Source organism: Nyctibius grandis, chromosome 9 (assembly GCF_013368605.1).
Source record: "Nyctibius grandis isolate bNycGra1 chromosome 9, bNycGra1.pri, whole genome shotgun sequence".
In the NCBI taxonomy this organism is placed as follows: Eukaryota; Metazoa; Chordata; class Aves; order Nyctibiiformes; family Nyctibiidae; genus Nyctibius; species Nyctibius grandis.
The window spans coordinates 2,567,847-2,591,838 of NC_090666.1; the positions used below are offsets into that span (position 1 = coordinate 2,567,847).

A 23,992-nucleotide genomic window follows, 5' to 3' on the forward strand; every position below is an offset into this window, starting at 1 on the left:
GTGGGAGCGTGACTGACTTAAGGCAGCAAGTTGTCCCAATAGCTCAAACAAAATATGCTCATTTCTAGACTGAATTCCTCCTGTGTTAGGTTCCAACTTTTGTGTGCTGCTATGTATTTTCTGATGGATCAAGAAGCCATTAGTTTTTACAAATCCTACCCAATGTAATAAATTATGCATATTAATCAATTAGCCTCTTAGGCCCTCCATTGCCTCATGCTGCTTTGTCATTCCGATCTTAAAAACACAGTCTGAAATTGTATCTCCTGTATGAGGCAGACTACGTAGAACCAAAATATTCCATCCTTTTTCAAGCATACAAATAGTGACGTGTAACAAATGGCTGGTACAGTTATTTAGCTAAGCACTCTGAAAATTAAGATATTTTATTGAACTATTTGGATCTTTTGTGTTGCAGAACTGTGGGTGCTTAAAGCCTTGTAAGAACAGCTATTTGCTTACAGAACAGCCTGTTTTCTTACCTCTGGTCCATCAGATCATTTAAAAAATATGCCTTGTTTTTAAAATATTTTTTGGATGCAGATTGTATCAGAAACTACTAAACTTGGTGAGGAACAGAAGAACCTTAACCCACTGCACAAAGTATGAAGCTGCGCCATAGCAAGACTTAAGCACCTTACTCAAAATGAGAAAGGAAATTTGTGCTACAGTGGCTGAAACAGATAGACCTTGAAATCTGTTATCATCAACTCATATTTTGATACTGAAACATTTTTCAGAAATCAAAAGTTGGCAAATCTGGGTAACACATGTTCCCCTACACATTCTGCTCTTTTTCAAAGCAATTTTTTTCTAGTCATTCTGGATGAAACAGGTACCACTCAGAAACAGCACAATACCAAAGCTTTGCATGTCTTTCTGTTGCAGAAACTGCTCCACATGTGGGAAGGAAAGAGCTTGAAAGCCCATCTCATGAAACCAGAGTAAAAATCTCTCCTGTGGCACGGTCAGAGAACCTGCAGGCAAGCCATAGCATGAGAAAGCAGCAGTGCATGTCAAAGCTAAGAAACTCCATGGGATTTCAGTACCAGACCGTGATCCTGCTCAGACATTTGGAGTCAATTTGGGATTGTTGGACCCTTTCTACAGAAAGATTTGTGCTTATCTTCCCTCAGGCAGACTGCCATTGTTTCATACTCAAACCTGACCCACTTCTCATAAAGTACATGAAGTAGAACATACCTTCTGCACACAGAACGTCCGCTTGTTTACAAGGGGTGGCTTATTTAGCAGTGTTCCCCTGAGCAGCAGGTAGCTAATGTTCAAACATCCGAGCTCTTTGCAGTAACAAATTCTCTCCCGTTAATCCCCAGCGAGCTTGTGTCAGTGCACCCAACAAAGAATCAAGAGTTCAGCACTGCAGTGTCTTTTAGAGGCAGTCTTTAGAGAAAGATGTATTTGCCAGGTGGAACTCAGAGGGAAAAAAGATGACCATGCAAGCGGCTGACTTCAGATTTATTTATTACTTGACTGGGAGAGTCTGTTTTTCTCCCTGACATTTGATTGCCTAGCTTGTAGGTTCTCCAGGGTGCTATTTCGTAGCTGATCCTAAGGGAATCATTGCTGTTTATAAGTAGCAAAGCATCCTGTGTCCTCATACCGCGCTACGGAGGGTGCTGGTGGTGTCCAACACCCAACTGCTCACAAATCTGGCTGCTCACCACCTGCCACGCTTCCCTCGGGCCTTACGAGGGCTGTGCAGCGGCCCCGATAAGGGTGTCTGACCCCACACGGCTGACCCTCGCCCTGAGCCTTCCCTCGCACCTCTGCAGCTCACACACACACGCGCGCCCAGCCGCCGTTCTGTGTCCGTTTAGGCGCTAATTAAACTTCTTGCTGCTTTACGGATCGCTTCTTTGGGGCTGGCAGAGGCAAGGGCAGGCTGCCCGGCAGGCCCGCCGGTGCTTGGCCGGGCTCCCCGCGGCAGCCGGCTGAACGGCCCGTCGCCGCCAGGTCGCTGCCTCTGACGGCGGTGGCGGTAACGCAGCTCCGCCCGGCACCGCTCCTGAGGGGAACCAGCCACTGTTCCCGCCGGGGAACCACTCCCTGGCCACCAACGGGCGGCTCTCCCACTGCCGGGCAGCCACTCGGCCGGGGCGGGCCCTCGGGGGCCGCCGTGCCCCCTCCCTGGCCGCTGAGGCACGGCCCCCGCGGGAGGAGCTTCCCGCCCTGGGGCGGGCCCCGCCCCTGCGTGACGTCATCGGAGCGCCCGGCCACCGCCCCGCCGCGCGCTGCCTGCCGGGAGGTAACCGGGCCCTCGCGCGCTGCCTTCCCAGCGTGCCCCGCGGCCGCCGGCGTTGCGAGCGGGATCCCTTCGCGCCTCCCCGGCGGCGGCGGCGGGGCCATCCCGTCCTGCGGCCCTGAGAGCCCCCGAGCGAGAGCCCAGGCCTCCCCGCCATGCCCCCCAAGAAGCAGCAGCAGCCGGCGGGGGGCAGCAAGAAGGCGGACCAGAAGAAGAAGGAGAAGATCATCGAGGTGAGGCCAGCAGGGCCGCGCCCGGCCCGGGCGGTCGCTCTCCCGCCGCGGGCCTCTACCTGCCCGTGCCGGGGCCTGCCGCTTCCTGCCGTTCCCCTTCCGCGGCGGGCAGCTCTCTCCCCGCGCCCCGCCCGGCCGTCCCGCCGCTGCAGGCGGCAGCCCGCCGTCACGGGCCGCGGGCAGCCGGGCCCGCAGGCCGCCTCCGCAGCTGAAGCGGCCGAGGAGGTGGTCGTAAAGGCCAAACCGGGGTGTGCGCCCGCGCACCTGGCCGGGGCCGCAGCGCAGCCCGGCAGCAGCGTTCCGGGGGGTGCCGGGTCCCCCGGCGGCCCCAGCGCTGGCCGCCGCCCTTACAGGTGTGCTGGTGGCCGCTGCGCTCCTTGGGCTGGGGTTCGGGTTTTCAGCCTGGACGTGTTCGGGCCAGAGCGGTCTTTGGACTGAAGGTGATCTGACAAGAGTGCGCTTCCTTTTTTTGCTTTCTCCCCTTTCCCCTGTCCATCTGATGTTATTTGTGTTCTTGTAGTAGCTGACTCCAGCTCTCTGAGGTGTCTGTTTGCATTTTTCACTCAGTTTAAAACACTTGTGTGGTTGGTTTGGGTTTGACCTGTGTGGCCAAGGAGGCATTTCCTGCAATAAGAGTTTAGTAAATCCTTCATAGAAGTTGAATGCAAAATAATTTGAAGATTAATCAGCAGTATCTCATATTCCATTCAAGCTTCTGATACTCAATTCCATTTAAAAAAACTGCTAGAGAGGGGTGTGTGTGTGTTAGTTATTAGGATAGTCATGCAAGTCTTCCGCTATACAGAATAAAGCTCTTTTGAGAGTACAAGGAGAGAGCAGTTACAGACAACTAAATGTTTGCCTGCATCTATTAGCATGAAATATAGTAGCTGCTCAGCTGTTTAGGCACAATATCCGTGTAATGCAAGTGTTCTCAATCTAGCACCGTTCTTCAGAAACGTTAGGTCGGTGGTTGTTCTCTCTCTCTGTTGGCTTCAGTGTTTCTGATGTTCTTGCTGAATCCAGCTTTGTAGGAAAATTCTGCTTTTTGTTACAAAAAAAAATGCAGCTGAAAAGGAAAAACTTGCATTATTAACAATAATTTATTACGTCATTCAAATACACAGGGATTATATATTCTTATGTAGCATTTGCCACGGAAATCAAGTGTGTGAATGATCTGTTTTCTTTTCCCTACTAGTTATTTTGATAAATTACAGACTTTTCAAATTAGTATAAAGTATCACCTGCTGTTGACAGGGGATACATTGTAAAAGAAAACAGGGTGACTTTGGTTATTTGGAACTGTTTATTCTATAATTCTTTCATAATATTTTTTCGGATTGGTAGGGTTTCCAAAAGTATGTTTGAACTGAGGTATTATCACTGGATGAACATCTGTTGCTTGTTCCTGGAAGGGAAAAAATGTTGGTGTCAAATCCAAGGCAAGGATGGGTCTTTTTATGTAGGTATTTTGGTTACAAAAAATAATTTCTGCTTCAGATACTCATGTGAAAGTGAGCTGTCTTTTTTTTTTTTAATTAAATTTTTAATCAGTTTGGTATAGAAACCTGTCTCTAGCAATAAAACCGGAGATGTAGAGGAAGAATTGGTTCAGGCAGTAAACAGAAACTTCTTGCAGTGGAGTTTAGGAAGTACAGACACCATAGGGGAAAGACTGATCTTCAAATTAGTACAGGTAGAAAATGAAAAGCTTAAAATCTTTGAAAATAAGAAGCAATATGTTACATGTGGCAATATTCATCTGCATAACAAATAAATAACATTTATATATGAATACTTGAAGATAAAAGTAACGTTATTTCAGGTAGATAAGAGAAAAAAAAAAGCAGTATTTATGGCTATTCAGTCTTATTTTCTTCAGGTGTTACTTGGGTAGTCTCCAAAACCATCTTGTCCTTTTGTCTTGAGAGGCCTGAAAACACTGTGTGTGTACGCTCACACTAGTACTGGGATGTGAGTAGGTCCGGTGATAAAAGCAATAGGTTGCACAACAGCAGCATTTAGTAGGTTCTTTGGAAAAACAAATTTAAAAGATGATGTGAGGGGTCTAAATATTGTCACAGAATCACAGATGGTTGGGGTTGGAAGGGACCTCTGGAGATCATCCAGTCCCACCCCCTGCCAAAGCAGGTTCCCCTAGAGCATGGAGGGTGCCCAGGTGTGGGTTTTGAATGTCTCCAGAGAAGGAGACTCCACAGCCTCCCTGGGCAGCCTGTGCCAGGGCTCTGGCACCCTCAAAGAAGTCCGTACTGTTTCTTGGATTGCTTGTGTTGCTAGAGGAAATAGGCTGTGTTTAACCAAAAACCTGAGAGGAGTGGGAGGTCTGGTTTTTTGGTAACAACTTAAACTTGTTTCAATTAATGTGGCTGTATTTATCTCTTGATTTAGGACAAAACATTCGGCCTAAAGAATAAAAAAGGTGCAAAACAACAGAAATTTATCAAGGCTGTGACTCACCAGGTTAAATTTGGTCAGCAAAATCCACGTCAGGTAAGCATTTATTCTGTAATGTTTTCCCACTGTATAGTCAAATCAGCTTTCACAATACATATAGATTGTCATATAATGCTAAAGTAGAAGAAAGCTGAGCTGTTACTTGCCTAATGTATTGTGACTAGCACAGATTTAATAGTCTTCTTGCAAAGCTTGTCTAGCTGAGAAGTATGTACCTATGTAAAGGTAGTATGGAGTATGGGGTTTTTTGGAAAAAAAAAAAACAAAACACCTGACAAGAACAACCCCCCCACCCTTCCCAACCCAAACTCAATTTATAAGGGTGTTTTTTTTGTTTACATAGTATTCTTATAGTAACATAATGAAGTTTAAGGTATACTTGAAATTAAATTGTAGAAACTGGCTATCAGCAAAGTACAATTGTATCTTCTTTCTCTTTTTTCTCTTTAATTCCCACCTAATCCAGGAAATAGTGAACAGTTAAAAATCAGAATAGTTGTTACTAAAACTGGAATTGGGGGAAGATTAAAAGAAGTGTAAGCCCATATGTGCTTGTTGTTCTACTTATGGAAGTATTTATTATACTTTAAAGTGGAAACAAGTCTGACAAATCTGCATCTATTTGGTGAACCGGTCAAAGAAACTGAAATTTTGAGCCACTGTCTACTACTCTGCTCTTCTTTTTTATGATGAAGTAAAATATGATGTCGATGAGATAAAATGCTTAGATTATACTTAAAAAGAAAGCAGAGATTTCATGAAAATATTACTCTAATGGAAGTGCACCGGGTCTCTCACTCCTACAGCACTAGGAAAGCTAGCTGTTAAGTGTTTACACAGCTTCCTGTTCTGTGAATAAGCCTGTAGGATAATTACATTTGTGTCAGCTAAATTCGTGATGTCATAATTTATGTTAAATTCCTACACAACTTAAGGATGGATTAACTAACGTCAGGGACAACTTTAAAAGTGAAGTTGATATTCGGGTCATTAGATCTAATAATTTCTTGTAGTGGAAAGGACTACTTGATGTCACTTCAAAAACACTGGCGTTACTCAAACAGTCCTTCTGAAGTTTCTGTATGAAATCCCTGAACCTGGAGCATGTATAGGAATACCAGGGTGTGACTTCGCCAGCCTAAAAGTATTTGTTTCTCAAATGCTGGCAGCTATTCACTGGTGGATGTCAGAAGCTCGTTTTTAGACTTTACCTTTCTTGCCTTGTAAAATATTTTTCAGGTGGGATTGGCCCTGAGAATGAAAGAACACTTTAGAGCAATTTTTCTTGTGCCCTGAGATACAAATGGAAGTGCTGTCAAGGTTTTGTTGTGGTGGTTTGTTTTGTTTGGGTTTTTTTTTAAAAAAAGGCAAGCTTCATCTTCATGCTTTTGGAACCCTAGGGTGAAACAAAAGCATTCTCAAAGTACTACTCTTTGTAGTTGACATATGTGGATCTGCATGTTATGTAAAATAGGCTTGTGGACTTTCAGTAGGAAAAGTGACCAAACTAATCGATTCCATTTTAAAACTATTTGGTGTATTTTTGCCAAATTCACCATAAGAACCAAGCTCCTTTTTTAAGATTACACTGTATGTTACCAATAAAGTACCCCACATATTTGTGTAGTGGTGTTAGTTTCACTAGCTTCCCTTGAGGATAAGAGTCAAATAATCTAATAATGTTTCTCCCATTCCTCTTTCATCTGTCTTCATCTCGCTCCACCACTCTGGTATAGATACAGGCCCTTTCTGGCTTATCCAGAAAGGGAAAGGCAGCGTCAGGTTTTTTCTGATACACAAACTTTTCCTTTCCTAGGTGAGCTTGTTTTTCAGTCCTTGGCCCCTGGTACAGATAAAATACCTGTTCTTGTCCTACAAAACACTGGTTATCCATGAAATGTTGATACGTTGAATTGATATACATTCACACAAATAGTGTTCTAAAAGCAGTTCCCAACTTTTACAGTCAGATTTCCTGGAATTGCTGCCTGTATACACGAAGAGAAAGGGCAAAGCAGGCTGTAGGGGACTAAAGACAGAGAAGCTTTTTGCACAGATCTTGAAGTAACTGCATTAAATAGTGGCACTGCTAATGTATCACAGAAGAGCAACTAACTTTTCCTCTCCTTGTCTCAATATCTTTCACTTGGTTTCCTAGCCTGTAAAGGTCGAATAGAGGTAACCCTGTCATTTACTGGTACCTACCAGCACCTCGGGTCTTGAAATCCCTTCTGTTTGCAAGGTCAGTACCACTAGATGGCCCTGGCCATTCACGCCAGGGCAGGAGTTCAGACACCTTCAGAAATTCACAGGTTATAAGGATTATATTAATTTCTCATCCCTTCTCACCTTATAAACTAATTTAGAATGATTTGCTATTTTAGCATACAGTTCATGTGAAGTGAGTAATGTCATTCTACTTTTATATTAATAACTTCAGATTTGGGGTCATTATAGGTGGCTCAAACAGAAAGTGAGAAGAAATTAAAAAAAGAAGATAAGAAAAAAGAATTACAAGAATTAAATGAACTCTTCAAGCCTGTGGTTGCTGCACAGAAAATTAGCAAAGGTATGAGTAACTGAATTCTCTTCATTGATGTTCTTTTATTCATATATCTACTTCAGGTAAAATAAGCCTTTCAAAATGCCAGTTCATTTTTTAATAACGTAGATATGTCTGTTTCCTTCTCGATCTAGTGTATCTAGTTTGTCAGTAAGGATTTGACTTCTTTTTAGGCAGTCATCTGGGGTTACTAGACTGCTAGAATATCAAAAGCTACATTGATATTGACAGGGCAGCTGTAGATTTGCTGTATTCAGCATGTTCATTAATTAAATGCTTCTGGATTAGTGGTATGATTTTTTTTTTTCTTTTTTATGTGATGGTAATTGTTTAAAGCAGCCTGTTTCCCCAGGGAAATGTGAATATCCAGGTATTAAAAGGAATATAATATAATATAATAACTATTGTCTTCACAGAAAACTTGTATTCAAATCAGAACAGTAAAAATTTTCTGATTACTTCTCTCTCACCTCCCAATTAACAGTAAGACTTGGTTTTGGAAGTGTGGTCTTTCTTGGACTCAGTTATAGAACAAACTAGTTTTGTGATGAAATGTAAGTTTAAGAGTGTTCGATACTTCCAGGAAGCTCTACAATTGGCTGCCATGTGGAAGGGGGAAAAAAAAAAATCATACTTTTAGGAATGAACTAAATGTTATCAACTCTTTGCTTCATTAATCTTCTGGAACTAATGAAATTATGCGCAAAAATTTTTGACTAAACAAGTGTGATTTCTTTGTATGTCTTTAAAGCAAACTTAGCAGCAAGAAAGGCTGGTTTTCTGTCCATGATCTGCAGTGGTCAGCTTTCTCCAAATAAAGTAGCTCTTGAGTAAAGTTATTTTAGAAGACTACTACTGTCCTAATTACAGCTTTGGCTTTCTATTGAGTTGGCCAACCAGGGGAGCTATGTTACCTGAAGTCCTTTTAGGGATACACTCACCGTTTAAGAACTAGATTTGTAGTTAAGATTTCAAACAGGCATTGCTGTACATACTCGAGTCACTGGTGACTTGCACCAAGCATAAAATCAGCAGGTGAAAAACTCAACTTAAAATCTTACATGAGCACTTAGTGAATATTACAAGTCAAGTATCTCTGATTTAATTGTCTCATAAACATGTTTCTACCTACTTTCATTTTTTCCCCCACCTCCTAATGGTCAAATAATCCCTTTAGTGGGATGATATTTCCTTAAACTGTAGTTAGGTTGGTGGACTAGTTCATACTGTAACAACAGTTGCTTATTTGCAGGGCTATGAGCAGCCATCTTATTTCTGTTGATAAAGAAAGTGGTCTGAATGAGTGTAGGTTAGATTATAATAATTTATTCTAGTATGTTGCTGATCTGTTCAGGAAAGGCTGGCATCCAGAAGATGCTTTACTGTGTATTAGAGGCAAAAAATAATAGCTTATTGTATAGAGAAGTTGCACAGAATGATATCTCGTATGTATTATATTATACGAATGAATAATTTGCTCAGGCACACTGCTATAAATATTTATTTAAATAGTCAAGTGACAGCTTCAATACTTAATGCAAATATCATGCTCTACAAGGTAAATATGACACGTTTAGGACATGGAGTATTTGCTTGTGATAAACTTCACATTAAATAACTTTAATTTTTTAAAAAGTGTTTTCATTCTCTACAGCTCCTAAAGATTGCATGATCCTAGACCTTGTTCTCAGAACTTTTAATGCACAGTTTTTGCTTAAAAATAGTATTAAAATATAAAAACTTTCTTCACTCAGGTGCTGACCCCAAATCTGTAGTTTGTGCTTTCTTCAAGCAAGGACAATGCACTAAAGGAGACAAGTGCAAGTTTTCTCATGATTTGTCTTTGGAAAGGAAGGGTGAGAAACGAAGTGTCTACATTGATGCAAGAGATGAAGACCTTGAAAAAGGTATAATACTTCTAGAAAATGACTACTGAACTATTCTGAAGCTGGATTTTTAAGATTAAGAGTCATCTTGTGTTGTGGTTATGATCTGAAGAGCCTGGTCGATGACCAAGGGAACCCATACCCCTATGTACAAAATTATGAACAGCAGCGAAACTCACTCTGAAAAGCGTGCCCACGAGTGTTCTTTAGGCCTGGTTTAGAAAAAGAAGTACAACCTAGTGATACTGGATGGTGGGTTTTAAATTCTGCTGTGTAACATATCATGTCATACAAGTAGCAAGTTGTACAGTATTTGGTCTGTCTTATAGCTGCTAGTTTCTTCTAAGGTCTATAAAAAGGAAGTGCAAAAGGAGGAAGTGTGATGAGCAACCATGGTTGCCTTCCAGAACTGTTACTACTGTTTGCCCAAATGTGCGGAGCTCTAGAATTCAGGATACTTTGGAATTTTTTCTGTGACTTTATCTCCTTTCCCCAAATCATTTGTTGGCTAAGTAATCTGGATTTTACTTAGCAGGGATTAGAGATTTTTATAGTCAAAATAATTTCTTTTTTCCTCAGTTCATCATGTCTTGGTCTTTATTGTGGCTGTCATCCTAAATTAATATGATAGGAACCCGTAGGTATGCTGCTACTGTTACCAGTGGAAATCATGCTTCTTTTGATGGCACCTTCTCTTAACTTTAACACAGAAAATTTGGTATTATCTCTTTCGATCCTCAAGTTTTATTATCTGTATTTCTGCACATTAGCCTCCAACCTTCTGTTCAGTCATCTTCCTTTTCATTTCCCTTGTCCACGCTCAGTAGTATACAGACGGAATGACACGTTTTTTAGTCTTCAACCAAAACACACTTTACGCACGTCAAAATATAAGTTTCTAAGGCTTTTGAGGAAATCGTCTTGTGAGCGACATAGTTTGAAAACTTTATTATAAAAGCCTGAATTTATTTTCCATTCTATAACTGAAATGTAAGAATTGCATATCAAAACTTTTATTGGGGAGAAAAGCAACTTGACAGCATTGTTTAGTATTCGGAGTTCCTGTGAAACCATCTGTTGTCTTTTTCTAGATACAATGGATAACTGGGATGAGAAGAAGCTGGAAGAAGTGGTGAACAAGAAGCATGGTGAGGCGGAAAAGAAAAAGCCCAAAACTCAAATAGTATGTCTTTTTTTTTTTTGTAATTGAGCTGTCGTAGAGAGAATTAACTGCAGGCTAGTATTAGATATGTTTATTGTTATCTAAAGATTTTGAATGGAGTATTATAATAATGTGCTGAGTATACAGTTGGGCTGATAGTATTTCTAATAATGTATTTAAAAAAACCCCACCAAAACCCACCCCAAAGCTCTTTCACGCATCCTAAGGTATTTTCTCATGTAAAATACAAATGGATAGCAGTGGAAGTGCTTTCAAAATAGAAATGCTGAAGGAATATATCTAATACAACGTATCCTACTTGCTTAGAAGATTCAAGTATTGTGATTAGGTAGGTCTGTCATCTCGTTCCAGTGGCTGCCATATATATTGGTTTATTTATGTACTGGGTGACATAAATATACAAGTTTTAAGTTTTCTCTTGTAAGCTGAAATCTACTAATTGAGTCATTTGTAGTTCCTGACCTCTAACTTCAAGAATATTCTTTAGTTTGTGCACTAAATGGTATAATATCTTAATCGCTTTCTCATTCTTCAGAACTATTTCACGTTGTTTTCAGTACCAAATAATTAAATACTCTGCTGATACTGCTGAAATTTGCAAAAGTTAAACTTCGATATGGCTAAGTGTGAACTACGAATTGCTTGTTAAAAGTTCCAGAATGGCATTTTTACCTCAGGGTCATGAGCTGGAAGGTTTAACATCTGAGGCAGGTTCAATTTATCTTGATTAAAACTACACTGATGTTGGTGAGCAGGAAGAAAGACCATCAGCATGCCTTTACGTGTGCAACTGGGTTTACAGTAGTACACAGTTGACAGTCTTCTGAGTCATCCTCTCTTCTCAATTGGGATTATATTAAGGGGAAAAAGCTGTTGGCTACATGAGTTTTAGATAATTAGTTGTGCTGCTTTTGTGTACTTTTTAGTAGCAATGCATTTACATGTTTCTTCAGGTTTTTGAGCACAAGTGGCTTTGAATTGCTGTACTTCTGACATGTAGCAGCTATACATGTAGTGTAAATTGCTGGGAATGAACGAGAATGCAGTGCTAACAACCCTTGTTTTATCCAGGTCTGCAAATATTTCCTTGATGCTATTGAAAACAACAAATATGGATGGTTTTGGGTCTGTCCAGGTGGAGGAGACAACTGCATGTATCGCCATGCTCTCCCTCCAGGTTTTGTATTAAAAAAGGACAAAAAGAAGGAGGAAAAGCAAGATGAAATTTCTTTAGAAGATCTAATAGAAAAAGAGGTAAAGTTGTCAGACAGGTACCTTTGGGTGGGATTTGTTTTCGTTACTCTGAAGACACAGTTGTAAATAACTTCTTAATTAAGAATTTAAAAGTATAAAATGGTTTTAGAACTGTGAGGCTAGGATGAAGGTTGCGTTTCATTCATGTTTTTGTTGAGAAGCTATTACCTAGTGAACAGATTAAACTACAGCTGCATACTTAGTGCAGGTGTTGCTAATCCGTTTTAGGAGGCTTCTATTTCTTACTGCTGTTTTGCCTTTATGTGTTAAAACTGTTTCTGTGGGCCTTTCTCAGCCCCAGCTCACTGCCTCCTTAGTTCTCTTACAACTCTAATGAGGAAGCAACACCAAGAGAACGGGGCCTTCTGAAGGCGTTACGTTGCTGCTCTGCTGGTTTCTGTCACCATTGCCTGGCAGTGTCAACTTGAGGAGAACCCGAGCTATTATCATTGGTTTCCTTCCTCCTCCACTTTTCATGTGAACTTTCATGTCCACTTATGTTACTACCTGGAAAATCATGTGTTGAGTCAAACTTTAAGTTGATGGTGCATGTTTAACAGTGGTGAGAGTGAAGAAGGAATTAGAAATGTTTTCAATTAATTTCTGGAAAGGAGTAATTAAATCTATGATTCGTGATAGCCTTTGGAAACAATTTCTAGCTTTAATCAGTCTCTTTGCTTGACAGCGTGCTGCCTTAGGACCAAACGTTACCAAAATTACTCTAGAGTGTTTTATTGCATGGAAGAGAAGAAAGAGACAAGAAAAAATTGATAAGGCTGAGCAAGATATGGAGAGGAGGAAAGCAGATTTTAAAGCTGGCAAAGCATTGGTGGTATGTTCTACACTCCAATCCTTTATGTAAGAAGAAAGAGTAAATAAGTTTTTGTAATAAGGTAGCTGGCCTGGAATTGCTTTGCATTTTTCTTTTTTCTTTTTTTTTTTTACAGCACTATAAATTCTATCAAATGATAAATTAAGATTTCTTTTTCTGTTAATAGATTAGTGGACGTGAAGTATTTGAGTTCCGACCAGAGTTGGTTGATGCAGATGATGAAGAAGCAGATGACACCCATTATGTTCAAGGAACGGGAGATGATGATGAGGTAAAGAACAGTATTAACTCGAATAATATTTCAAGTTCGAAAACTTTTAATTAGAGAGCTCTTACAGTGCAATTAATAAGCTTGGGTCTTAATTTAACACTGCTGCAGAATATATTTTGTCAAAATTTTGGTGTCAAAAGCAAGATTTAAAAAAATTTTCTAGAAATCCTGCAGAAATGAGAACTTCTGTAGAAAAGTAATTCATGCAGAGCATCTTGGTTTATTTTTCAGATGGAAGACCCTGTGTGCATAAATGATGTCGATGTGAACCTCTATGTCCCAAAGGCTGTAGATGAGACTGGCATTACCGTGGCTAGCCCTGAGCGATTCAGCACGTACAGTTCAATAGAAAAAGATGGTAAGTTCGTTATTTAGGCATCACTAATATGGGATTGAATTGTTAAGAGCTTCCCAAAAGGTAGATAGAAATGAATTCCTGACCTGCTGAAAAGAAGTATTTGTTTAAAAAGGGCAGGGGAGTGAGATTACTATCAAGGATAGGTGTGTTACTAAAGAAAAAGCTTGTAGTAAATGCTATGCACTACTTTTCTTAAATTCAAGTTTAAGTAAAAGGTAGTGTTTATGGCCACTTCAAGTAAATCCTTAAGATGTTTGGTTTTAGGAGTTTCCCTTTTTTTTTCCAGATTTAATAAATGATTCCATGAATAACATCAACAAAAATCCAAGCTTTTCTTCATATTTTCTAGCTCGCTTATGTTGGCTTGTGATTTCTTAGAGCAAATTGTTGATCTTGGTGCTCTTGTGGAATGCGTACCGTGATCTTTAAGACCCTGAGTCTTTTTAAGTGCAGGCATTGAGCAGGAGCAGCTCATTATGTTTGACCCAGTTATGAAAATAAGAGTTGGAGGAGTTGGGAGTTTCAGTTATTTTTTTCAACCTGTTTTAATAATTGATGATCCAAACCTGCATGTTAATCAGGTACGTGCAATTTAACCAATATAAGTCTGCATAAATTTAAAATAAAGTAGTTCTTTATAGTTTCAAAACTTTGAAGCCTGTTTAGTAGGATTGTGAGTTAGTGATTAAGAAACTTGTGACACTGAAATGTAAGAATTATTTTTTTTTTCAGATAATAAATTAAGTGAAGCTTCTGGTGGTGATATAAACAGCAGTGAGCAAAATGATTTAGAGGAAGATAATGATGGAGATGGGGAGTTGGAAAATGGAGTAATTGATGCAGTTCCAGTTGATGAAAATCTTTTTACTGGAGAGGACTTGGATGAACTAGAAGAAGAACTAAACACTCTTGATTTAGAAGAATGAATTAAAAAGCTCAAGTGAGGAATTAATTCTATGTGACAAAGTGAAAACTGACTACATTCTTTCTCCTTTTTGAATAGAATTCTTAAACAGGATGTTTATGGTTACCCAGCTGATTCTGATGGGCACGTCATACACCAGGAATATTTTCCTTCCGTCTCACCTCCTCCAATCTTGACTGTGCTCACAGTAAAATATTCAGAGTAGTTCAGAATTAACCTGACAGCTGAATTTGCAGAAAATGAGATTATAACTTTCAACTAAAGGTAGGAAGTGTAATGGCTTTGCCAGTATGCAAGTGGGCAATTTGGTACCAGGTACAGTATAAAAATCAAACTATACATTCTTTACCAGAACTGCATTTTTATTAGTGATTGTGTTGATTTAGAAACTGCCTGAAGTGGTTTTAGGCAGTACACTCTAATGGAGCTGATGCAGATTATGCTTCTTTAAGTGGTGATGAGCTTTATTTGATCAGCTGGATACTGAGGATTGTGAACGGATACATCACAGAATACAATACAGTGCCCTCTGTCTAAAATGTTTTAAACTTTCCAGACGCCTTTTACCAACAAAACTGTAAATAAAAACTATCAACTTTAAAATACCTGTGTTGATTTTTCTCTGTTAAGTTAGGATATCATACCAAACTGTTAATAACTTTATTTTCTAAAACAGTGATAAACATTTTTCTCTCCAGTCCTGATACAGAGGTGATGATGTTGGCTTCAGTTAAATTAGGGCTAACTACTATTATGATTTTTTTTTCTACACTTGATGCAGTATAAAATTCAGCAGCTGACTTTTTTTCCCCCCCTATTGTTCTCATCCCCTACCCGTCCATTAACTGATTTAATACATGCTATAGGTCACTCATTGCTATTTGAGTCTTGTTCTTTCCCCGCTGTGTGTTGTGTGTTAGCGAAGACTTCAGGCTCTGCAGAGCAGGGATGTTACGGTCTGAAAAATGCCTGTCATACCTCAGGTGTTCTATAAATAGCATGGAGTTATGCAGTAGTAAGTCGCCTCAAAGCGGAGCAGTGTTGTCCCTGCAGGCGGCACTTACTGTCAGGCTTAAATGAAGTCAGCGTGTCCTTTAAAATTCATGTCCCTGCCATAAAGATCTCTCAGCAGTGGTGCTTTTTCAAGGGGGCTGTAGGTTATGCCTCCTTGCCGTACTACTAATAGTATCTGCAAGAGTATTGCCGTACTAATGATACCGTTTGTATCGATTTTTCTAAAGCTTTTGAATTATTACTTAAAGACCATTAAGATTCGTGGCGTTGTTAGTGAGCTTTCTCAAACTGCTTTTGGGTGGTGATATTAGCTTTAATGGTTATCGCTGACACTGGTGAACTGACTCTTGTATCTTGAATGCTATTTCTAAAATAGCTGACTCGGACTTTTTGTGCCCTTTTTGGGATTGTTGTGGAATTTGTCTCCTATAGGAACAAGAAGCAGTGTTTGGGAGAAAGAGGCCTACTGAAATTGACTTCTAAATGTAAGTGTTTAAGGAAAAGCTGCAATATGAGATGTAAATGTTTATTTATGGAGACTTTTCTCCTGTGGCCATAAACAAACAGTGTTGACAGATTATTGTATTATACTGGCCAGCAATAGGATACCTGGATATCAGGACACTTAAGAATGCAATTCATATTTGAATGTATGGTGCAGAATTTTTCAAAGTTGTATATTTTAAATTGGAATAAAGTTAATTTAATCATTATCAAGGATGAAAATGGCTTTCTATATTTTGTGTCTTAGAGGCTGCTATATTGTATATAATAATGATTTCTATAATACTCATCTGTTTCACTGATCTAAATAGGTTAAATCTTTGCCACAGTTGTGTCCGTGTTGTTAATTATTTGTATTTTACAGTGGAGGAATGACAGGGTAACTCGTACTAATTTCAGCTAATAAAACACTTGAGACAGATGGACAGAGGGACAGCGTGTGTGCGCCCTTTTGGGTCTAAAGGGCTCAGCTGTGGTGCATAACTCCTTTGTGCATGCGTCACTTCAACATCAGGGCAGTCACCTTGCATAATTTAACTATGGTGAGTATACCTAAGGTAGCTGAAGAAAAACATTGTCACAGGCAGTAGTTATTGACAGGCTATTTCATGTGGTCAGGAAACAGTAGTTTGCTATCCCTCTTTGGTGTTCACCCTTTCTTCTCTGCTTATTCTGGCCCTGCTGACTGGACTTGTTCTAGCCTCTTGGCTTGGTTGGTCTGCCTAGATCTCTAACCATGAAAGCAGGGTGCTTGCTTTTAAAGAAGGCTGGTAGTGTAGCATTCAGGCAATATGCTACGTGTTCCTTCTGCTTGAGGGTAGGCTTGAATAGAACCTTTTAAAAGAAGTTCTTAATCTTGTAAGTTAAAGAAGCCTAAATTTGCAGCTGACAGGGAGTTTCAGTCAATAAATGCTCAATTAAAAATGAATGCAAAGGCCTTACTTAGGGTAGATGAATTATTAATATTTTGGAAATGAGCAGTGATAGAATGGAGTCCACCTGAATGTGACTTACCACTGAGTTCTTCCTATTGATGCAAGGTTCCTGACATTGATGTAAAGTGAATGAGTTGCTTATGGAAAAATTAGATATAATCTGAATCCTAAAATAGCAATATCTTCACTTCTGCAACTGGTATGTCCAGTTGGTATGGGTCAAAAATACAGTATTTCACTGTTACAGGAGCAGGAAGAGACTCTTATTGGGTCAAGATCAGGCTGCAAAGGATCATAAGCCAGGAAAAACACCTCTGCACTCAACTTTATTCCTGTCCCTTACAGCCTGCACCACTGTCAGCATCATCTTGTTTTTCTCATAACTTGAATGAGTGCTATGTCAGAAGTGTCGTGTAGCCACGGCTTTAACATTTCCTTCACAGCACCTTTGTTACTGGACACCTGTGTGGACAAAACCAATTTTAAAAATGCTGCAGAAAACCCATGTTGTTCCTTCCTGGTGTTTGCTGTTACGGAAGCGGAGTATTTGTTGGCTTTCAGTTTTGATGCATTTTAAAATCCCATTTCTGTCACACACAAAAACTGCTTGAGCAGCTTAAACTGACTAGCTTTAAATTCTCATAGTATTTTTTTGAGACGTGTGTGATTGAATTTTATGCTTGCCACTGCTGTTACTCAAAGAGCTCCCTCCTTTTTTTACAGTAAACACTACGAGCTGTTTGGGACAGAAATGTTGCCATTGCTTAATGGACAACACACCCCAACTGCTTTTCATCAAGGGGAGGTTTTACTGTTGATAAACTTTGGATGAAGCAGTGGTGCTTTTCTTGGCCATTCAGTATTATCATAATAGATTGTGTGCAGTTCACAAATAGATTGTACAGAAAGAACTTGCACATAGAAATTAGTATATTTTTATGAACGTTTTCTTTCACGTTTCTTTAGTCATGTGTGGAATAACAAGTGTCAAAAATGTATGTCTCAGGCATTCACAAAGCTAGTTTCTACTCACTTTGCAATGTTTATACCTTTTTAAAAATCACCTGAATATAATAAACCGTGCAGGCTTAAATGTTTTGTGAGCTTATGCAAATAACATACTTGGAAGCTTCATAAACAGTGTTTGTTATTCTTGTCCCAGGTGCTGGTTTTGTGTAACTTGCTGAAACTGCAGAGTGATTCCGTGACTAAACCAAAAATCTTACAAGGTTAGATCTTCCTTTCCCTTGCAGTGAAATTATTACAGCCCTAAGTTGAGAGAATGAGATCACTGTCGTATGCAAATATCTCTCATCTATATTCACCTGAAATATCTCAGGAGAAATACCCACTGAATAACATCAGTAAGATCAGGAAGAGAATTGCAAAAATGAGACCCAGGAAGGCCAGAGGAACTGCAAAAAAAACCCCTGTAACAGCAGCTGCACTGCAGCAGATGAAAAGAGCATTTATGACACTCCAAAAACCAGACACACGGGGAAGAAAGAGGTAAGAGAAGGGCGAGCCCAAGTACTCCCCAGGAGCGTGGGTCGTTTGTAGCTTCTGACTATTTTCAATCTAGAAGACTCTTGACTGGCTGTACTTTGTATCCCTTGATGGCTTTCTCCTCCAAGTATGTTCCCTGCTCTCCCCCTTCACTCTCTCTACCTTTTTAGGATCTTCTGGAAACCCAGCAGTTCCACAGCTCCGCTACATCGTGTTTTGAGCGTGACTTCTACTAGCTTGTCTTTTTAGATCTCTAGGGAAAATACTTAGAGGAAGTGATATCCTATGCCTTCCTTTGCTTTGACTCGATGCCAAGCAGAGAAAGTGGATATAAAAAAAGCAGCCAATATATTTCAGTTTTGAAGAACACAATCTCTTGATGCATTTCAGTGCTAGAAACATTTGGGTGGGTTGTGGTTTTTTAGGTGTGGGGTTTTTGTTTTTGTTTGTTTGGGGTTTTTTTGGTTGGTTTTTTTTTAGTGTTTTGTTTTTTGTTTTTTGTTTTTTTTTACAAAATCAGAAACTTTCTCTCTTAAGGGGCTTGATTCTTTGCTACAAATGGGCCTTAATTAGCAAAATCTTTAATGAAGCAAATAGTCCTTGTTCCCGGTTATGTACCGGATGTGGTTTATGTGGCAGTGATCACATTAAGTGCTTTTACAGTGATATCTGCAAATCACCCTTCCCTTTCCTTCACACTAGCATTAAAGGCTAAGAAAGGCCTTGGCTTAGTCTGTCACTCTTAGTTCTTTCGTTTCAATAGATGCTCTGTCCTTCTACAGAGAGTGGCTGTTGCTGGTATTAGCAATAAGGCCAAGATGTTTTATGCATTCATGATGTTATAGCCCTACTATGTGAACACAGTAGGCTCCTTCACAGCATATTATTGAAATGAATGGCAAAAATAATCAGTTCTTTCGATCAGAAAACAGCAGCGTTTCATTTGTGATTAGTGAAAGAGACTTCAGAGGTAATCTATCTTTATTTTACATTTGTGATGGAAAATGGTTTGTGTTGTAATACCTCTGGCCATAAACTTGAGGAAGTCTGGCTTAAAACTGAAGAGATGTTCCCAAAGTATACCCAAGCAGACTTCAAAAACGAGATGGACTCCTAAATTAAAGCAAGATACAATGGAGAAGATAGAAGATAGCATCACAGCTTTCCTTTAAAACACAAAACAAAACCCCCAACACCTAAATTGCTATATAAAATGCATGGAAAGAAGCAGAAGCATTCCTGAAGGGACGAGAGGAGCAAATTCTTACAGAAGATTCACAAGGCAAAACAATATTCGTTGTACAATCATCCATTAGGGAAAAGTGTTCTACAGATGCTGCGTCCTTAGACCTGCATTGGAATGAAACTGTCTTGTCAGCATATAATATGGGTGTAATGCATCTCTTGCCGTTGTAGGAGATCAGCTAAAACCTTACGTTTCTCAGGCCCCTAATAAATCTTCACAGGCTTGCTATTCTAGGAGACCTTTTGTGCTGTTCAAGTTTCATCTCCATTCCTGTTTTCATAGACTCATAGGATGGTTTCAGCTGGAAGGGACCTTAAGGATCATCTAGTTCCAACCCCCTGCCATTATAAGGTCTTACTCCTTGGTTTACCCTCTGACTCCGAGGCTGTCAGTTGTGGGCTCTGAACACCACCTGTAAAGACGGGATTGAAGACGTCGTGGTAGTTTGTTCTCTATACGACAACATGAATCCATTGCAAGCTCTCAGCCAATGTTTTCTACCAATCTTTGTAATGTCTGACATGTCAAGTAGTTTAGTTACTGTGGTTTGGGAACAGTAGACTAAAGAAAAAGATTAACTGACCTACACTTTAAAAATTCTATAGCTGCAACTTAATGCCTCCTTATAATCAGATAACAGCGAAGTTTTTACTCAAGAAACCTTTCATCTTCACTCTTCTTCACTTTCTTTTGTTGTCTTCTCTCTCTTCCAAGTATAAACACGACAAAAGGGTGGCCTTTCTGACTGCCCTCTCTAATCCATGTGCACTAATGCTCAGCAGTGGCTGTGTAAGCCAGCTGGCTGCCCTCTCCCTTGGGGTCCCTCCGCAGGCGTGAGCCAAGCGCAGGATCGCCTGGCAGGGAGCTCTCCTGACCGGGCTGTGAACGCTCCAGGGCTGTGTTTATAAAATGGAGAGGAGGAGGATTAGGGAAGTCGGTCAGAAAGGACATAGCAAAGATCTTACAGCTTCAAACATCTGTCAGACTAGAGTCAAAAATGGTAAGAGGGGATAAACTCTAAGGGATCATTAACTGCTGTTGTCTCACCTTTGTGACCTGTTTCCTGGAATAAGCAGCTGGTAGGCATCAGAACTGTGCTTTGTGTCAGCAGTATCAGCCTGGTACCACGGGCTTCTCTTGCCCTTGTCCATACAAAAAGGCTGTATTCTGTAAATAGCGATTCTAGATTTTGTGTTCCACACAGAACTATGAAGTTACAGTTCTACAGAGCACTTGCTGGACAGAATAATTACCCATTCTTTGTATGTGGGCGGAGGCAGGAAGAAGTGGAACGAGCACTCTTACCCCAAGACAGCGAGAAGGAATAAGCTGTTAAATGTGCTCTTTATTCAAAGCACAGAAGCATCTGCAGTTTCTGTCACTGATAACTGCTGTCAGCATTAACTGGGAGGCTGCTTTTTGATAGATGCAAACAAAAAATTGTGTTCCAGAAGTTCTTTCACCAGCAGCACCCAACTAGAAGTCTATGGGAACAACCTCCTGGTAATTGTAGGCTAATGTCTTAAAAGCAAACAACAAAACCCAAATAAAACTAACAAAACACATTAAATACTGTCCCACCAAGCCCCCTCTTAGAATGATAAGAGACCTGATTCTGTATTATCTATTTTCTTTAGCTTTATTCCTTGACTTAAATATTCATTTATTCTTTAACCCGGCAAAGATACAGTCATCAGTATAATGTCTTGCAGATGATAACATGCTTTGGTTTAATATTAATGCCAGACAGGACACTATTCCATGGATATAGAAGATCAAAAGGTAATGGTTTTCAAATTGAGGGGGAAATTGGGTCTTACTTTGTTTTGGGAGAAGGGATTTTTGGATGGGGAAGAGGGAGGAAGTTTGAACTCTGGGGCATTCAGTAAGAGGGTAACATCTTTGAAGTCAAGACATTAGAGCTGATGGCTGAGATGGTTTATCAAGGCCCAGGATGCCCAGGCTGAACCACTTGAAACATTTGTTGAGAGAGAGGAGGAGGGAAATATCTTTTTCCATGTTAGTTTGTCTTTCTGCAATCTCTTAGTGCTTTTGTATTTGAGTGTAAAAGCAGATTCAGAGTAACAGGTTTAGTTTGTTAGAGGATTTCTGAAGTATTAACACATCATGATATCCCTTTCCCTATCAGGAAGGAAGGAGCTTGGCTCTACTTTACTCCATTGCCTTTCAATCCTGCTTGCTCTGCGTGCTATTATTAATTTGCTGCATAATTCTTCAACACGTTTAAAGTCTGCACTCATTACTAAGCACAGAGCACTCTGAAGAGTTCTTTTTCATATTGCGAACCGGGGAATTCTTCATCAGTTTTAAACTTGGTTTAGTTCCAAATCCTTCAGCAAGAATGTAGAAGTGTTACTGTAATACTGGAGCACTAGAGGACAGATGCTTCAAGGCGAGATGTGGCATTATGTTTCTGGAATAGTAAATTAAGAAGCCAAGACGACTGCTCTTTGAGACTGAGCTTCATTTAGATTTCTTTGGAAATGCATCATTAAAAAAAAAATCATAGAAAAAAATCAGTTAAGAATTCTCAAAAATCAGGGAATATAAAGTATTATGTAAATTGTCACACTTTTCCTACACAAATCATCTGCACTAGCGACAGGAATGGCAATATCTCTGTAACAGGAAGCAGTGGTCTCCAGTACTTCTGTATAACCAGATGCGGGCAAGAATGTAAGAAAACCAGAAAATGCCTCTTGTCTTCTGGAACTTCTCCATAAATGGAAATCTGCTAGCGAGTGAGCCTCGTCTTCTGTGCCTACAGGGCCTTGTGGCAGGGAGGTGTCCTTTTTCTCTTTGCTCCTAGCAGAATACTGTTTCACAACTCTTTCTGCCAGGCACAGTCACTTCCACCTTCTAAATAAAAACTGGGTGCATGTTCTAGTAATGTGCTCTGTGTGCGTTTGCTGTTGCTCACGGTCTCATCAGAGAGGATGGTACTTAAAACTGTATGAAAACAATGACAGGCAAAAGAAGGGAAAGGTTGTTAGGAAAGAAACTCAGATGCAATTAAGAATAAGACAAGGGACAAATAATCATTCCTTCATCTCTGGGGAACTGTAGGAAAGCAGTGTGTTCTAGAGGACCTTTTGTGAATGTGAAAAGGTAGAGTTAAGTCAGGGCATGCAGTGAGCAATTTACCTTCCCTAGAAAGGAAGAAAAAGATGGAGGAGAAAGTGATTAAGACATAGTAGGGATGGTTATTTATTCAATGTAATACTAGTACTCTTGTATTAATTGTGCCTGCTGTATATTTTCTAGCTCTGCAGGATAAAAACAGAGGGGTGGGTCAGGAAGAAGCACAGGTCTAATCTGAAGACAGAATGAGCCTATGAAGCAGCTGCCACTGCAGTAGCGAAGGGCGCTGGAGCTTGTTCATCGAGTGGGCTGGCATTGCACAGCATCTCCGTAGCTGTTTCAGTAGGTAGGAGCAGCAGAAATACAGAAACACCTTCTGTACACAACACACATACCCCATGGGAGATGAAAGACCCAACAAAGCCTGTGATTTTGATGTTTCTTCTCAGCTGTTTTCTTTTCCTACTCTAGAAGCAGAAAGCCAACTCCATTACACTCTCCAGATGAGCAAATTCTCCTCATCCCCTTTCAGAGAGCTCTGCTGAGACCTTTCCCACCAGGAGACACGAGACCCCCATCTCTCCCTGTCCGTCTCCTGAAAGCTCCACCACCGTGGTTAGCTGAGTGCTGGTTCTGGAGGTAGGTGTGGTGACTGCCCAGGCTTTCCCCTCGGGGCTGGTGTGTTCCCACACCCCATCCCTTAACGCAATAGGGTGGTATTTAACTTTTTGTCTCTCTAGTACATCTCATATGGGCATGGATATTATGAAAACATTTTTACTGAGATTGTGTAGGGAACATTGCAGAGGTTGGGTTTTTTCCCCGATCTGTTTGTCCTTTATTACGTTATTTCCTGTTCATCCTTTTCTCTAGAGTAAAAATATTATTTAAAAATATCTTTTAAAATATTTAAGTCTTTGGGGGTATTACTGAGCACCGTGAGGATACGTTCATTTGTTCGATCTGCAGAAGTGCTCTTTGAAGCACAAACTGAGACACACACGTGATTTACAATGAATAATGTTGTTAGACTGCAGAAATATTAATCCTTTTGTAAATCAAGCAAAGCTGTACCTGCATTTAATGGTATGAAATCCTAGTATAAAACAAGGCCCGGTGCATAACAAGCGTTTTGTAGAACACAAAGGGGACTGTGAAAAGACATTGACTAATACTGAAGTAATACAGCTCTCGGTACTGAACGAATCAGGGGAAAAAAAGTCCCGTCACGACTCACTTCCTTTTGAACTGGAAGATTTAGAACTCTACGCTGAGCTAGAAGCTGATTTTAAAAGCCTAGTTGTACCCTCCTCCTGAGGAAAGCGTTGCCTTGTAGCCTTCGGCTAAGGACAGCTTTTGCGCAACAACTGAATGAGGTTTTGCTGATGTGGTGAATTGCTTGTAGGAGCAAATCGAGCTTACAACATCGCTGGAGCGGT

The 23,992-nt window shown here is 40.3% G+C and overlaps 1 protein-coding gene across 1 annotated transcript; it reads left to right on the forward strand.

The window, feature by feature from the left end:
- The first annotated feature begins 2,271 nt into the window (after positions 1 to 2,271).
- Positions 2,272 to 14,849, forward strand: ZC3H15 (zinc finger CCCH-type containing 15). Its single transcript, XM_068407581.1, has 10 exons — positions 2,272 to 2,496; positions 4,909 to 5,010; positions 7,432 to 7,543; positions 9,292 to 9,444; positions 10,515 to 10,606; positions 11,678 to 11,860; positions 12,546 to 12,692; positions 12,859 to 12,963; positions 13,195 to 13,321; positions 14,054 to 14,849. Exons 1-10 carry the CDS (start codon positions 2,419 to 2,421, stop codon positions 14,245 to 14,247), a joined length of 1,293 nt encoding a protein of 430 aa, XP_068263682.1. The 5' UTR covers positions 2,272 to 2,418; the 3' UTR covers positions 14,248 to 14,849.
- Positions 14,850 to 23,992: the final 9,143 nt, after the last annotated feature.

Excerpts from the sequence above, each read along its gene's own strand:
- ZC3H15 (XM_068407581.1), top strand. The coding sequence starts at position 2,419 with ATGCCCCCCAAGAAGCAGCAGCAGCCGGCGGGGGGCAGCAAGAAGGCG. Across the intron at positions 2,497-4,908 it reads AGAAGGAGAAGATCATCGAG|GACAAAACATTCGGCCTAAA; the intron begins GTGAGGCCAGCA and ends CTCTTGATTTAG. Across the intron at positions 10,607-11,677 it reads AAAAGCCCAAAACTCAAATA|GTCTGCAAATATTTCCTTGA; the intron begins GTATGTCTTTTT and ends TGTTTTATCCAG.